The sequence below is a fragment of the Coccinella septempunctata genome, chromosome X (assembly GCF_907165205.1).
Source record: "Coccinella septempunctata chromosome X, icCocSept1.1, whole genome shotgun sequence".
Lineage (NCBI taxonomy): Eukaryota > Metazoa > Arthropoda > Insecta > Coleoptera > Coccinellidae > Coccinella > Coccinella septempunctata.
In genome coordinates, this window is record NC_058198.1 from 1,337,496 (window position 1) to 1,353,192 (window position 15,697).

At 35.6% G+C, this 15,697-nt stretch overlaps 3 protein-coding genes across 4 annotated transcripts; 1 reads left to right on the forward strand and 2 right to left on the reverse strand.

The window, feature by feature from the left end:
- Nucleotides 1-39: 39 nt before the first annotated feature.
- LOC123321282 (putative Dol-P-Glc:Glc(2)Man(9)GlcNAc(2)-PP-Dol alpha-1,2-glucosyltransferase) lies at nt 40-2,386 on the reverse strand. The gene is made up of 5 exons (XM_044908744.1): nt 2,095-2,386; nt 1,876-2,040; nt 1,661-1,820; nt 1,471-1,607; nt 40-1,359 (listed from the first exon to the last, which is right to left on the reverse strand). Exons 1-5 carry the CDS (start codon nt 2,284-2,286, stop codon nt 619-621), a joined length of 1,395 nt encoding a protein of 464 aa, XP_044764679.1. The 5' UTR covers nt 2,287-2,386; the 3' UTR covers nt 40-618.
- Nucleotides 2,387-3,907: 1,521 nt separating this feature from the next.
- LOC123321283 (sequestosome-1) lies at nt 3,908-6,391 on the forward strand. The gene is made up of 6 exons (XM_044908745.1): nt 3,908-3,939; nt 4,275-4,459; nt 4,779-4,895; nt 5,262-5,640; nt 5,721-6,079; nt 6,150-6,391. Exons 1-6 carry the CDS (start codon nt 3,923-3,925, stop codon nt 6,284-6,286), a joined length of 1,194 nt encoding a protein of 397 aa, XP_044764680.1. The 5' UTR covers nt 3,908-3,922; the 3' UTR covers nt 6,287-6,391.
- Nucleotides 6,392-13,776: 7,385 nt separating this feature from the next.
- On the reverse strand, nt 13,777-15,428 carry LOC123321495 (CD2 antigen cytoplasmic tail-binding protein 2 homolog). Of its 2 annotated transcripts, none has more exons than XM_044909135.1 (4): nt 15,122-15,427; nt 14,721-15,053; nt 14,489-14,655; nt 13,777-14,186 (listed from the first exon to the last, which is right to left on the reverse strand). In XM_044909135.1, the coding sequence occupies exons 1-4, from the start codon at nt 15,207-15,209 to the stop codon at nt 13,884-13,886; spliced, it is 891 nt and encodes a 296-aa protein (XP_044765070.1). In that variant the 5' UTR covers nt 15,210-15,427; the 3' UTR covers nt 13,777-13,883. The 2 variants fall into 2 exon arrangements, with proteins under 2 accessions (XP_044765070.1, XP_044765071.1); XM_044909136.1 differs by having other exon boundaries at nt 14,149-14,274; nt 15,122-15,428.
- Between the last annotated feature and the right edge of the window lie 269 nt (nt 15,429-15,697).

Consider the following 15,697-nt stretch of genomic DNA (forward strand, 5'->3'; position numbering starts at 1 on the left):
ATTCAGATTTATATTGTTTATAATAATAGGATTGAAGAGTTCCATTCTTTATAAGTATTATTTAATGACATGAGAAACAAACAGTGACACATAAAAAGATTGGCACGGTCAAATATTTGTATCTAAGATTTATGTGCAACGATTTTCATTGAAAATATATACAAAAAAGTACATAAAGGTGCCAAACAATCATACAAAACAGGAACCAGGCTGTTTCTTTGGTAGAAATCGAAATATTGATTAATGTGGCCGATACCTGATGAAAATCCGGAATTAAACTAATAAACTGAATTACATGATTTTCACATGTAAACCTTTACACACCTGAAGAAGCTACTATAATAAACATGTGAAGTGATTAAATAACTCTTGCTAGTAAAAATCATGTACCTAATTCAGTTTTTCAGTTCGAAATCGAAACATATCATCAGTGGAAGTTTGATTGATATAATTTCCAAAAAAACATCCTTTATAAAAATATTGCACTCTGATCGAAAATATTATAATTTTTACATTCGCATCCAATGTAATTCTAGTTTCCATAATAGGATGAAAACAATTATGAAATGCCTTCGTTTGATCACAAAAAAATTTATAGTGATGATAGTAAATAAATATTCACCAAATAAGTCTTTGGGGATAATCGTAAGAATCCCAAATAATTTCTTTATTGAAAAACATATAGAAAGTGAATGCGTTCACAGCCATATATGTCAGATTTTCCAAAACTAAAATAGTAAGGGTTGTTTTTTTGATCTGAAGACGGAACAGAATATAAGGGAACAAATAATAACGAAATTCTATCAGTTTCTGCATTATAAGCACCAAAATTGTTGCTGACACATACATGAGCAGAAAACTAATATCATTACTGTCCCATATTTTATACAAAATTCCATATATAGCAAACATGTAGACAACAATCATACCATAACGAAAAAGATAATATCTACCGTAAAATCTATTCCAAATATAAAATATATAGTGGCGATTATCTGCAAGCATGTATTTATGAACCAATGTATTGAAGTGCACAATGCAGAGACAGATTCCAATTAATGCCAACATTAGAATCTTATTCCTTCGAGCAAATCTAAAAAATGGCGAAATGCTGCTCAGGAAATGTGGCCAACCAAAAAGTAAGGTGAATGTTGCAAAATAAAACATTTGAACAATGTGTACTGTAGCTTCATGTGCAGTTTTATCACCTACAACTATACTTCCATTCCAATAAACAAACAATAAAAAACAGCATAGAACCGACATATATACCGAACAATTTATAACAAGTTGCATGTTGGCCTTCTTCAAGATATGAGTTGGTCTTGTCAAAATCATCTTGGTCAGATGTTGAACATCCTGAAAAAGATGTAACTGCTAATTACTGACTTTCATCAATCTGTTTATTAAATTAAATTTGTTGTTCTAAATTCAGTGAAAAGTTGGAATAGAGAAAGAAATGCTTAGTACCTTCAAAGGAATTTTAATTGTTTTTATATGCTCATTATTTTCCGAAGAAAGCACAAAGAGCTGCTTCAGTATATAATCCCCGAATAACATTCCAATCCATATAACATTGGTTTGCCTCATCATTATTGCGAGAACACCTGTAAAGAGGAATTTTAACGAGATTTGTTTTATACTCATTTGCTCTCCTCACCAAAGATTGAAGCTAGATAATGATATTCCTTCCTTGCACTGATTAACAGTAACATTGTAATCATAATTGAAGAAACATCAGTGTAATAGATGTGACTAAAGAAATATAGTGGCGGCAGTATTGATAAATTGATTGCGGAGAATATATTTTTCCATGCGACCTAAAAACACATCTCTAATGAGATTTTCGAGATTTTGCATCAAATTTTCCAGTACCTCTTTGTTGTAGCTTTTCAGAGTTACATAGAACAGTATAATATTACAGGTAGAACTTATGAATGAAACCAATCGTAGCCAATAGGTTGAGCACAAATTGAAATAGCCGAAGAGCAACGTACTGAGCAGATACAAACCAGGAAATGTAGTCACTTTAGGATCCCACTAAAAACCAATAATAATATAATAGTGCTGTCAGCATAAATTATTCAAACCCACCTGATTGAAATCATATCGACAATAAGCTTCCCCCAGGGGTAGGTGAAATTCTTCATCAACTATTACTTGGGAAGTCGCATAAATCTTGTCGAATATCACTTTGGATATCAATATATACAAAGTTGTTACTATTATCAAAGTTATAGTTGATGGTCGGAATAACTTCATACCCATTTCGATATACCCATTCATATGCCTTGTCTTATGTTATCCTCTTTTGCAATATTATTTTGAAATTCTAATAACTAGATGTTTATTATGATTAGATTATTTAGTTGGGTTATGGTTTATTTTTTCGACATGTTCGCCATCTGGATATGATTAGTGAAAGTATTCATCTATAGAACACAGATAACTTTTTCGGTTGGTCTCATGTAGGTAGGTTCCTTCACCTCGGTGGTTGTACTTCCACTGCTAAAACACAGATGGCGGGCGAAGACGAAATATACAGGGGTAGGCAGAAAATAATTTTTACGTAATCCAAGAAATTTCCATTTAGGGGGAGAAACAGAAACTTTCCATTCAGAAATGTACACGGTAGTGCCGAAACACACAACATAATAGGAAATTCGAAAAATCACCTTTTTTCGCTCAAAAATATCGGCAAACTATGTAGTTTTTTTCGTGTGAATATAAGAAACAAATCATCCACAAAATGACTTCAGGTTTATATGATCTCGAAATTATTATTATCATATATATGTTACAATTAAATCTTTATTATTCTCACTTGGGATAGGAAACATCAGAAGTCCTGGTTAAGGATAGGATATCAAACTTATATTAACAGGTCTTGAGAAAAATCGCCAAAAAAATGTGAAATCATCAAAACAACAACGAATATAGAATGTTATTGTCAATAGGAACCACATTATGCTTAATATATACGTTGTTTCATTCAACTTATTCAAGTTATTTGAGGTTTTCTCGATATAAGACTCTATATTCATATACGTCTTTATTGGATGAAGAAATACACCTAAGTTCGATATAAATTTTCAAACGCAAATCATCCCACAATTATATTTCCCGCTCAATAAATAACTTGGTCTATTGTTATGAGATACTATTTTTTGTTCTAGAGGACTTCAATAAAAAAGAAATATGCCCCACTGATCATTATTGTTTTTTAACGATGAATATAGAGCCATAAAAAACGTTTATTGCTTCATCTCATTTAGTTCTGGAAAATTCTCCAGTATCGTATGCAGGTATGATTCATTCGATTTCGATATTTTATTTAACCTAAACATGACGAAGCTTTTTGAAACAAGCACACCAACTTCGTTAACATAAACTACCATACTACATTGAATCATTTCCTCATATATTCCGCTTTGATAGAGAGAGATTTAGGGGAATTTTGAAGGCAATAGTTGTTGGCATGCGTGAGACCATTATAAGCAAATTTTAAAAATCGTAGTATATAAGGTGAAAGCATTGGAATAATCATCACATCACCAGTGTTGTTACAGAGATCTCCACTCTCTGGGTTTTGTTGAGAATATTGTGAAATTCGTAAGTGAGCAAAGACTATATTAACGTGAGTTGATGAATTTTATGAAATCGTACACATTCCAAACAAAAGATTATTGTTCCAAACTTTAGAAGATGACTGTATGCAACCAACATTTCCTTTACTCACTCTAAAAGTAAAAGTAACTACAACTACGCATCAAGACTTCTCGGATATTTTCCACAAATTGAACGTTGAACTTTAATTTTGTCCGTAGTAGAGAATATATGCACCTGTATAATTGTATAAAAACATAATGTTCTCTGTCTAGTTTTAGTTACAATCATTTCATAATTTACCTGGGATTATTTCATGCAGAAATCGAAATGGTACAATTTTACAGGAATATATTAGTGACTCCACATCAAGTTTTTTTCAAATGAAATTCTGGCCAATCATTTTTGTAATTATCGTCCAAGCAAATCATCATAATAAGCATCTAGCTAATTTATTTACTTTATTAAAAGATGTTTTGAAAGATTAATAAAAACAGATAATCGAAATAATAATCCTTGAAATAGAAATTTTTTTCAATTGAAATTTTGTATCTCGGTATAAAATCGGAGGAAAACATTAAATTATTGAGATGGTTCAACAATTTCATCATTAATAGAAAATATGTAAATTTTCAGGGGAACCTTTTCCTAATTACTTATATTTACAGCGAAAAAATGTCGCAATCGGAAATGAATTTCAAAGCCTATTTCGTCGACGAGGAGAATTCTGAAGTTAAACGATTCTCTTTACCACGAAGCAATGGTAAGATCCCAAGTTTCGTTACCATGGAGGAGAAATTGAAGTTAGTATTCCCAAGCTTGAGATATTGCGACTTCAAAATCAACTGGAAAGGTGAGTATCTATACAGGTCAACGACATTTTATGCAATATGAGCACCATTTTTATTTGAGTTCTATTTTTTTTTTGTCCATAGTTAGATTCAACTTTTTATCTTATATTGAATTTGAATAGTAATCGAAAATCAGATTTTTTCCTTAATTTTCACCATCTCATATATTTAGATAATTTTATATTGTATGAACGATAATTCCAAACTCTCTGGATAATTTTGGAAAACTCTGATTCACAAATTCGAATACGTTTCTTCAATAATTTGATTAATTTAAAACTTTGAACAAAGACAATTAATGAAGCTTTTTAACCCTTTCAGATGGCGATGGTGATCTTATCTCTATATCGAACGACGAAGATTTCATGACAGCGTTAACAGAAATGAATTGCGACCCAAAAGTTTTGTACGTCAATACTAAACCGAAAAAGTCACCAGGTAAGTGGTCATCTTTAAGATTTTCCTGAAGTAAATCAAGGACGTGGAAAATGGCAAGAAAATTTCCAAATTTTTCAAACTTCAATGAAATTCACTGTGATGTATATTCAATAACCCCCTAGATCCTATGTTCTTTCAGGTAATTTTGGGATAAAATTAAAAATTAGGTATTTTTTTTATCGAATGAAGTCGATAGCTGGAATAATTAAATGGAAATTTTCGGACACTTTATTTATGGCAGGAAAAAATATTGAAAATAACTTACATCTAGTTACATATTTGGTCATCGGTTTAATTTCCGATGCATTCAATATGTATATGTGACGTTAATTTTTAATTTTTTTAATAAATTTTTCATGTTTCCAGAAGCAACTCTTTTCCGAGTGATTTGTGATGTTTGTGAAAATGGCATAAGCGGTTATCGTTACAAGTGCATCGAATGCCCTGATTATGACCTTTGTTCAGCCTGTGAAAGCAGCGGCAATCATTCAGAGCACATGGTGCTCCGTCTTCCTAATAGCAACACATCAATAGCTAAACTAGATCGAAAAATGATGTACAATGCTGCAAGAGCATTGAAAAAATCAGTGGTTCAAGCACATAGATGTGCTTATAAGGAATCGTTCAAAAATGGAGAGAAGGATAAACCGAGTCGCAGTGGTGATGCCTCTTCCTCTACGAAAGCATCTCAATCTGGATGCCCTTTCGGCGCGGCTGACATGAATGCTTTATTGGGTCAGAACATGTGAGTGGTCTATATAATTGAGACAATAATTTTAACTTTGTCAGTCTTTATTTTTTTTACATGTTATTTTTTTTTCGTAGAAGTCCCATTCTTGAAATGTTATCAAAATCAGCCCCAACTTCGTCTGATGAAAATCAAGGAGCTTCAAATCCTTTAGCCGACTTGATTCATTCGGTCGTGGAAGCATTCACAGGGTCAGTAATAACTGAACCAACTGACACAGTAAACAAAACTGCAAGTCAGGAACAAACAAACAGCCCAGATAAGAAACAAGACAAGATTGCCCAAACAACTACGCAACCATCAGCCCCTACAGCGAATGCCAACAGTCAAGAAATGGAATGGACCATTGTTGGTGGTGGTAATGAAGATTCCACATCTCAAGCGAGTGCTTCTTCAAAAACCTCGACGGTCCAGCAGCCACCCCAACCCTCGCAAGGTGATCTATTCAATTTATTAATTCACATATTTGAAAAGAACTTCGATCCCAATTGAAAATTCTTTTTCAGATCCAAGGCTGATGAGGGGTTTAGCACAACTACACGAAATGGGTTTCTCTAACGAAAACAATTTTCTCAATTACTTGCTCGAAATGCATGACTACGATGTTGCAAGAGCGGTGAAGGCTATTCTACAATTGAAATGATTCAAATTTAGTTTAACATTATGTTTCATAATCTGTGGTCTATTATATTTCAATTCAACAGGAGGGTCTATTGTTATTATAAATTATACTTAAGGAGAAAAATTATGTATTGAACAATCTTTATTCAGTTATTCCTTATCCTTATTAGAGAGTATGACTCTGACAGAGTTAATCTATATTGCGTATTTTTCGATCGAAATCGGAAATCCAACTTTAAGATATTAAAGTCCCTTGTATATTTTTTGGATAATTCAAGGTCCCTGATTCCAAATCCGAGCTCAGTTTTGACGAAAAAAAATTATTTCGTCTGCTTTTGTACAATAATTTTCCTGTCCCTGACATCTCAGAGCTGCAACTGAACATACAAGGTTAGTATGGAGCAGCAGTATGATGTGTTGCCTACGACGGTATTTTCATGGCGCTCTGAAGCTGTTTCGAGCTTTTCGATCAGAATGAAAACACCTGTGTTCATATTGCAGTGTTACACATGTTTTCGGGATAAGTCGAGGTCCCTGATTCCAAATCTGAACTCAGTTTTGACGAAAAAAATTTATTTCGGCTGTTATGGCCTACCACTTTTTCCGATCTTCAAAAGGGCGTAAAACGAAAAATAATTCACTTGAAGAAGAACCGATTGCAATTTCTGATAGAGAAGAGCCTAATTGAACTATATTTTCAATTTCGAGACGATACGAAAAAAAAAGCATTTTCGGCCAAAATTTTTCATCATGGATTGAAGATCATAATAATATATTGTTTCTAGTCATAATGGAATATTTTCAAAATGTCTGAAGAAAAATGTGCTTTTAATCCTTGATCTAGATTAAGTTGGATTGAAGATCATTAAGTCATTATCTCTCTAGTCATGGCGCAATATTTTCAAGAATGTCTAAAGAAAAACCTTCTTTTATCATCTTTGCGTCTTGCGTTTTTTTGGGTCGGAATCAAAAATCCATCTTTTAGATATTGAAATGCCGTACCTGTTTTCTAGATAATTCGAGGTCCCTGATTCAAAATCTGAACTCAGTTTTGACGAAAAAAATTTATTTCGGCTGCTATGGCCTACCAAAGTTACAGCCCTTCAAAGGGGCGTAAAACGAAAAATAATTCACTTGAAGAAGAACCGATTGCAGTTTCTGATAGAGAAGAGCCTAATTAAACTATATTTTCAATTTCAAGACAATACAAAAAAAATTTATTTCGGCTGCTATAGCCTACCAAAATTTCAGCCCTTCAAAGGGGCATAAAACGGAAAATAATTCACTTGAAGAAGAACCGATTGCAGTTTCGGATAGAGAAGAGCCTAATTGATCTATATTTCCAATTTCAAGACGATACGAAAAAAAAAGCATTTTCGGCCAAAATTTTTCATGATGTATAGCCTTGCGTTTTTTTCGATCGGAATCAAAAATCCAACTTTTAGATATTGAAGTGCCGTACATGTTTTCTGCATAATTCGGGGTCCCTGATTTCAAATCTGAACTCAGTTTTGACGAAAAAAATTTATTTCGGCTGCTATGGCCTTTCAAAGTTGGGGCCCTTCAAAGGGGCGTAAAACGGAAAATAATTTACTTGAAGAAGAACCGATTGCATTTTCTGATAGAGAATAGCCTAATTGAACTATATTTCCAATTTCAAGACGATACGAAAAAAAAAGCATTTTCGCCAAATATTTTCATCGTGGATTGAAGATCATAATAATATATTGTTTCTAGTCATAATGGAATATTTTCAAAATGTCTGAAGAAAAATGTACTTTTAATCCTTGATCCAGATTAAGTTGGATTGAAGATCATTAAGTCATATTGTCTCTAGTCATGGCGCAATATTTTCATGAATGTCTAAAGACAAAGTTTCTATTATCATCTTTGCGTCTTGCGTTTTTAGGATCAGAATCAATTATCCATCTTTTAGATATTGAAGTGCCGTACCTGTTTTCTAGATAATTCGAGGTCCCTGATTCAAAATCTGAACTCAGTTTTGACGAAAAAAATTTATTTCGGCTGCTATGGCCTACCAAAGTTGTAGCCCTTCAAAGGGGCGTAAAACGAAAAATAATTCACTTTAAGAAGAACCGATTGCAGTTTCTGATAGAGAAGAGCCTAATTAAACTATATTTTCAATTTCAAGACAATATGAAAAAAATTTATTTCGGCTGCTATGGCCTACCAAAATTTCAGCCCTTCAAAGGGGCGTAATACGGAAAATAATTCACTTGAAGAAGAACCGATTGCAGTTTCGGATAGAGAAGAGCCTAATTGATCTATATTTTCAATTTCAAGACGATACGAAAAAAAAAGCATTTTGGTCGAAAATTTTTCATGATGTATAGCCTTGCGTTTTTTTCGATCGGAATCAAAAATCCAACTTTTAGATATTGAAGTGCCGTACATGTTTTCTGCATAATTCGAGGTCCCTGATTTCAAATCTGAACTCAGTTTTGACGAAAAAAAATTATTTCGGCTGCTATGGCCTTTCAAAGTTGGGGCCCTTTAAAGGGGCGTAAAACGGAAAATAATTCACTTGAAGAAGAACCGATTGCATTTTCTGATAGAGAATAGCCTAATTGAACTATATTTCCAATTTCAAGACGATACGAAAAAAAAAGCATTTTTGCCAAAATTTTTCATCATGGATTGAAGATCATAATAATATATTGTTTCTAGTCATAATGGAATATTTTCAAAATGTCTGAAGAAAATGTACTTTTAATCCTTGATCCAGATTAAGTTGGATTGAAGATCATTAAGTCATTATGTCTCTAGTCATGGCGCAATATTTTCATGAATGTCTAAAGACAAACCTTCTTTTATCATCTTTGCGTCTTGCATTTTTAGGATCAGAATCAAAAATCCAACTTTTAGATATTGAAGTGTTCTACATGTTTTCTGGATAAGTCGAGGTCCCTGATCCCAATTCTGACCTCAGTTTTGACGAAAAAAATTTATTTCGGCTGGTATGACCTACCAAATTTCCCGACATTCAAAGAGGCATAAAAGGAAAAATAATTCACTTGAAGATGAACTGATTGCAGTTTCTGATAGAACAGGCTTTAGTGAATCAATATTCCGAATTTCAAAACGATACGACGAAAAAAGTATTTCAGCCGAAAATTTTTCATGATGTATAGCCTTGCGTTTTTTTCGATCGACATTGAAAATCCAAGTTTTAGATATTGAAGTGCCTTGCATGTTTTCTGGATAATTCGAGGTCTCTTATTCCAAATCTGAACTCAGTTTCGTTATACAACGAATACTTTTGCCGTTTAAACACTTCGAAATTTGTCCATTTTCGGATGAAATTTCTACAAATTCTTTTGTTCGCCATCTGGTACCATTTCAACGAACATACACTAGTCAATTACAGTGTTCTTTGTCGTTCATGGTAGAAACCTATCTCTCTTGCAGAACAGTTTTCTACTGTGGTTGAAAAAGAAAACTGTAATGAGTTGAACCATGTTAGTTAGCTTGCGACTAGGTGGCGCCACCATAGAATTTTCGGGTGGTTGCATGATGTGTTGCCTATGCCGATATTTTCAAGGCGCTTTTCATCATTGTCGGTTTTTCGTCTAAAATCAAAAAACCTGCTTTCATATTGGATTTCCGTACATATTGTCTGCAAAATTCGAGGTCTCTGATTCCAAATCTGAACTCAGTTTTGACGAAAAAAATTTATTTCGGCTGTTATGGCCTACTACTTTTTTCATCTTCAAAAGGGCGTAAAAGGAAAAATAATTCACTTGAAGAAGAACGGATTGCAGTTTCTGATAGAGAAGAGCCTAATCAATCTATATTCTGAATTTCAAAACGATACGACGAAAAAAGCATTTTGGTCGAAAATTTTTCATGATGTATAGCCTTGCGTTTTTTCCGATCGGAATCAAAAATCCAACTTTCAGATATTGAAGTGTTGTACATGTTTTCTGCATAAGCCGAGATCCCTGATTCTAATTTTGAGGTCACTTTTGACGAAAAAAAATTATTTTGGCTGTTAGGGATTATAACTTACCTGATTTTCAGAAGTGCGTAAGTAAAATGTATTGCTTGAAGAATAGAGTAAGAGTTTTAGTCCAGACCGTCACCGAACCGGTATGCTGTGATAATATTCAGCAGATCGGCACCGGTGGCGGTATGGTCATCACTCATTCATCTGTTCCATGGTATTGAGATCGTGGAAGCAAGCAGGGTAAAAAAATTCATTTCGGCTGCTATGAGCTTGCAGTTTCTGCGTGTGCGTGCGTGTGTGTGGTGTGTGTTGCGTGTGTGTGGGGTGTGTGTGGGTGGTGTGTGTGTGTGTGGGTGGTGTGTGTGTGTGTGTGTGTGTGTGTGTGTGTGTGTGTGTGTGTGTGTGTGTGTGTGTGTGTGTGTGTGTGTGTGTGTGTGTGTGTGTGTGTGTGTGTGTGTGTGTGTGTGTGTGTGTGTGTGTGTGTGTGTGTGGTGTGTGTGGTGTGTGTTGCGTGTGTGTGTGTGTGTGGTGTGTGTGTGGTGTGTGTTGCGTGTGTGGTGTGTGTTGCGTGTGTGTGGGGTGTGTGTGGGTGGTGTGTGTGGGGTGTGTGTGTGTGGGTGTGTGTGCATGTGTGTGTGCATGTGTGTGTGTGTGTGTGTGTGTGTGTGTGTGTGTGTGTGTGGGGTGTGTGTGGGTGGTGTGTGTGGATGATGTGTGAGGCGTTTGTGTGTGTGTGTGTGTGTGTGTGTGGGGTGTAGTGTGTGGGGTGTGTGTATGTGTGTGTGTGTGTGTGTGTGTGTGTGGGATGTAGTGTGTGGGGTGTGTGTGTGTGTGTGTGTGTGTGGGATGTAGTGTGTGGGGTGTGTGTGTGTGTGTGTGTGTGTGTGTGGGGTGTGAGTGGCGTGTGTGGCGTGTGTGTGTGGGGCGTAGTGTGCGGGGTGTGTGTATGTGTGGGGTGTGTGTGCATTTGTGTGTGTGGGGGATGTGTTAGAGCCTACAAATTTTTTCGACCTTCAAGAGGGCGTAAAAGGAAAAATAATTCACTTGAAGAAGAACTGATTGCAGTTTCTGATAGAAAAGAGCCTAATTAATCTATATTCTGAATTTCGAAACGATACGAAAAAAAAAGCATTTTGGTCGAAAATTTTTCATGATGTATAGCCTTGCGTTTTTTTCGGTGGGAATCAAAAATCCAACTTTCAGATATAGAAGTGTTGTACATGTTTTCTGCATAAGCCGAGATCCCTGATTCTAATTTTGAGGTCAGTTTTGGCGAAAAAAAATTATTTTGGCTGTTAGGGATTATAACTTACCTGATTTTCAGAAGTGCGTAAGTAAAATGTATTGCTTGAAGAATGAATCTCTCCAAATCGAATACATATATTGATTTAAGCTGTATTTTGATATTCCAGGTGATTTCACATAGGAGTAAGAGTTTTAGTCCAGACCGTCACCGAACCGGTATGCTGTGATATTATTCAGCAGATCGGCACCGGTGGCGGTATGGTCATCACTCATTCGTCTGTTCCATGGTACTGAGGTCCACAGAACAGACCCATTGACTTACTTTATGCTGAGGTCGTGTAAGCAAGCAGGCCATTCAATAATGTGTGTGTGTGTGAGTGTGTGGGGTGTGTGTGTGTGCGCGTGCGTGTGGGTGCGCGTGTGTGCGTGTGTGTGTGTGTGGGGTGTAGTGTGTGTGTGTGTGTGTGTGTGACGTGTGTGTGGCGTGTGTGTATGTGGTGTGTGTGTGTGTGTGACGTGTGTGTATGTGGTGTGTGTGTGTGGGGTGAGTGTGTGTGTGTTGCGTTTTTTTCGATCGACATCGAAAATCCAAGTTTTAGATATTGAAGTGTTGTACATATATTCCGGATAAGTCGAGGTCTCTGATTCTAAATTCGAAAAAAATTATTATGGCTGTTAGTGATCATAACTTACCTGATTTTCAGAAGTGCGTGAGAAAAATGTATTGCTTGAAGAATGGAGTAAGAGTTTTAGTCCAGACCGTCACCGAACCGGTATGCTGTGATAATATTCAGCAGATCGGCACCGGTGGCGGTATGGTCATCACTCATTCATCTGTTCCATGGTATTGAGATCGTGGAAGCAAGCAGGCTAAAAAAATTCATTTCGGCTGCTATGAGCTTGCAGTTTCTGCGTGTGCGTGAGTGTGTGTGTGTGTGTGTGTGTGTATGGTGTGTGTGTGTGTGTGTGTGTATGGTGTGTGTGTGTGTGTGTGTGTGCGTGTGTGTGTGTGTGTGCGTGTGTGTGTGTTGCGTGTGTGGGGTGTGTGTGTGTGTGTGTGTGTGAGGCGTTTGTGTATGTGTGCGTGTGTGTGGGGGGGGGTGTGTGTGTGTGAGTCGTTTGTGTATGTGTGTGTGGGTGTGTGTGTGTGGTGTGTGTGTGTGTGCGGGGTGTGTGTGTGGGTGGTGTGTGTCTTTGTGTGTGTGGGTGGTGTGTGTCTTTGTGTGTGTGCGCGCGCGCGTGTGTGTGGGGGGTGTGAGTGGTGTGTGTGTGGTGTGTGTGTGTGTGTGTGAGGCCTTTGTGTATGTGTGTGTGGGTGTGAGTGGGGTGTGTGTGTGTGGATTTAATCTAGATTCTGATATTCCAGGTGAATTCACATAGGAGTAAGAGTTTTAGTCCAGACCGTCACCGAGCCGGTATGCTGTGATATTATTCAGCAGATCGGCACCGGTGGCGGTATGGTCATCACACATTCAACTGTTCCATGGTATTGAGATCGTGTAAGCAATCAGGCCAAAAAAATTCATTTCGGCTGCTATGATCTCCTAAATTTCCCGACCTTCAGAAGGGCTCAAAAAGAAAAATAATTCACTTGAAGAAAAACCGATTGCAGTTTCTGATAGAGCAGTGCCTAATGAAACTATAATATGAATTTCAAAACGATACGACGAAAAAAGTATTCCTCGATGTAATTTTTCATGATAGCCTTGCGTATTTTTCCAACAAAAATGGGAAATCCAAATTGTAGATATTTGAGTGTCGTACATGTTTTCTGTATATTTTGAGATAGCTGATTCCAAATCTGCACTCAGTTTCATTAAATACCATATACTTTCGCCTTCTAAACTTTGAACTTTTATCATTTTCGGATGATATTCCTACAAAATCTATTACCTCGCCATCTGGTTCCATTTCAACGCACATCGACTTACCAATAACAGTGTTCTTTGTCGTATATAGTAGAAACCTTTCACAGTTTTTACAACTGTTCTCAAGATTTCATCAACCTCGGTGCAACAGTTAGCTCTTTACAAATTTTTAAGTTATACCATCTTTTTTGGAACTTTCGACGCGCATGTCTCTCAAAAAAGTCATTGAGGAGCTAAAATTGATACATATTCTGAAAGAACAGCTCTTCCTGTAGTAAATTCCGAAATTTAATCCACCTCAGTGCAATTGCTTGGTCTGGACGTGGAAACCCCAGTTATAATTACTAATCTCAGTTTGCATATATCATGTAGTTATTATTATTATTATTATTATATACATTCAGTATGCCAGATATGCACAAAACTACCATATCCAGAGACTTTTTTATTTATTGAGACTTAAATATACATATAACAGCATACATATACCTAAAACTGATAATTGTGAAGAGAATCAAGTTTTAAAGGATAAAATTCTTTTAAATATAAAGATCAAAATCAATTCTATTTGATGTGTAGAAATTAGAATTTTCTCCATGTTTACGGACAAAAACTCCTTTTTCGAAATATCCTTCTTTCACCCACTGCAGCATTTCAGCACTAGAATGGGGACCATGTACTTCTTCACTATCTTGTTTCCATTTGAACTCCCACATGACCTCACCACTTCCAAGAATTGCTTCATTCGATACAAGCTTTGAGCTAGATGCTTTTGCAGATGAATCAAAATCATCTGCGAACATGTCGTCTACAGCTTCCAGTGGTTTTTTTTTATTTTGTATCTGGTCGAAAAGAGGAATCTTATGAAAAATTATTGTCCTTATTATTGTGATCAATAGTACAATGTTCTGTTGTTTTTTTCTTGAATATCTACAAACCCAACAACGATCAGCTTCTATGGAACATATTCATTCCATAAAATGACAGCAAAAAATGAAGGGTTTCTTATAATTTCTTGTAAGGATATTGACAGTATTAGAATACAGTCCTTAGAAAAGATCAGTTCATACAAGAAACTAACATTATTGAATAAGCATCAAGAGTATTCACATATATATGTGGTGCTCTCGAGACAAAAACTTACTTTTTTTGAAATACTTTCATAAGTTTCTTGATAAATATTCATATTTCCCATTGCAGTCAAATTATCATTAGCCAAAGCTGTCAATTTAATGACATCCTGGTTTTCCACCAATGTGCCAGCCTTTTTCCTCTTCAATCTTTCAACACTTGATAATTTCTTGTTTTTACCTATATAGGGATCAGAAAATTTTTAACAATTCTTAAGCGAAACATCATTAAACTCCAATTTGTACCTCCTAATCTATTGAGGGCTTTATTGACAGTTTCACCAGGTTTCATAAAATTTAACATTTCTTGATAATTTTTTGTTTCATCGAATGCTTCATCTGAACTATCACTGTCTTCTCCAAGTCCAACTGCATTTTCAATTAAATTGTATTGACTGCTCGGATCATTTTTAATCTTATGCCAATCAACATTATCCAACCAGTTATCTCTTATCTCTTCTTCATTTTTCCATATGAAATGACCGTTTTTGTCAAAGTGGCCTTCACCCATTTCCTCCTTCATATTGAATGCAGTCATACGATGACCCTCTTCCTGTCTAGACATACCATCCTCTTGACCTAAAACATTTTAATGCCGAGGATCAGACTTATAGATTGTATTATAAAAAAGAAAACTTTCAGAATACCTTCTATATCATCTAAATGTAAGACTCCAGTGTCTTTAACTTCATCTTCCTCATCGGAGTCCAAAGTATGTATTTTTCTTTTCGACATATTGTCTAACCGAATGAATGTTAAGAGAGAACAGTTGTCTTTGCTACTGAAGATTGACTGAAATTGAGTTCATATAAAAATTGAGGAAGTTCGGTTCTGTTATTGGTTTTCAGCATGGATTTAATACATTATTTGTTTTATATACACGCGAATTTTTTATAATCACAGAACATCCAAAATCTATCAATTCAACTACCGCGGAGGGCGCTGCGAATTGTAAACAAACATGACAGCAGAGAAAAAAGAGTGTGTCTCTGATGACAGTTTGTCTATGATGAACATGACCTCAAGCACCACAGATTACAGAGTACTCTGTACAGTTACAGATTACTCTGTAATCTGTGCTCAAGCACAGAACACTAATATAGTGCAAAGCACAGAACACTGCAAAGAGCAACCTTTGACAAAGAGTTAACTCTTTTTAAGTTATTCTGTGTTCTGTAGAATGGACCAAAAAGCACATAAAACCAAAAATCTTTGGATATTAT

Coding starts and splice junctions, on each gene's coding strand:
- LOC123321283 (XM_044908745.1), top strand. Junction 4,460..4,778: donor CTTCAAAATCAACTGGAAAG/GTGAGTATCTAT, acceptor TAACCCTTTCAG/ATGGCGATGGTGATCTTATC. Junction 5,641..5,720: donor GCTTTATTGGGTCAGAACAT/GTGAGTGGTCTA, acceptor TTTTTTTCGTAG/AAGTCCCATTCTTGAAATGT.
- LOC123321282 (XM_044908744.1), bottom strand. CDS start 2,286: ATGAATGGGTATATCGAAATGGGTATGAAGTTATTCCGACCATCAACT. Junction 1,821..1,875: donor TGAAAAGCTACAACAAAGAG/GTACTGGAAAAT, acceptor ATGTGTTTTTAG/GTCGCATGGAAAAATATATT. Junction 1,360..1,470: donor CAATTAAAATTCCTTTGAAG/GTACTAAGCATT, acceptor CATCTTTTTCAG/GATGTTCAACATCTGACCAA.
- LOC123321495 (XM_044909135.1), bottom strand. CDS start 15,209: ATGTCGAAAAGAAAAATACATACTTTGGACTCCGATGAGGAAGATGAA. Junction 15,054..15,121: donor ACATTTAGATGATATAGAAG/GTATTCTGAAAG, acceptor AAAATGTTTTAG/GTCAAGAGGATGGTATGTCT. Junction 14,187..14,488: donor ATGAAAGTATTTCAAAAAAA/GTAAGTTTTTGT, acceptor CTTTTCGACCAG/ATACAAAATAAAAAAAAACC.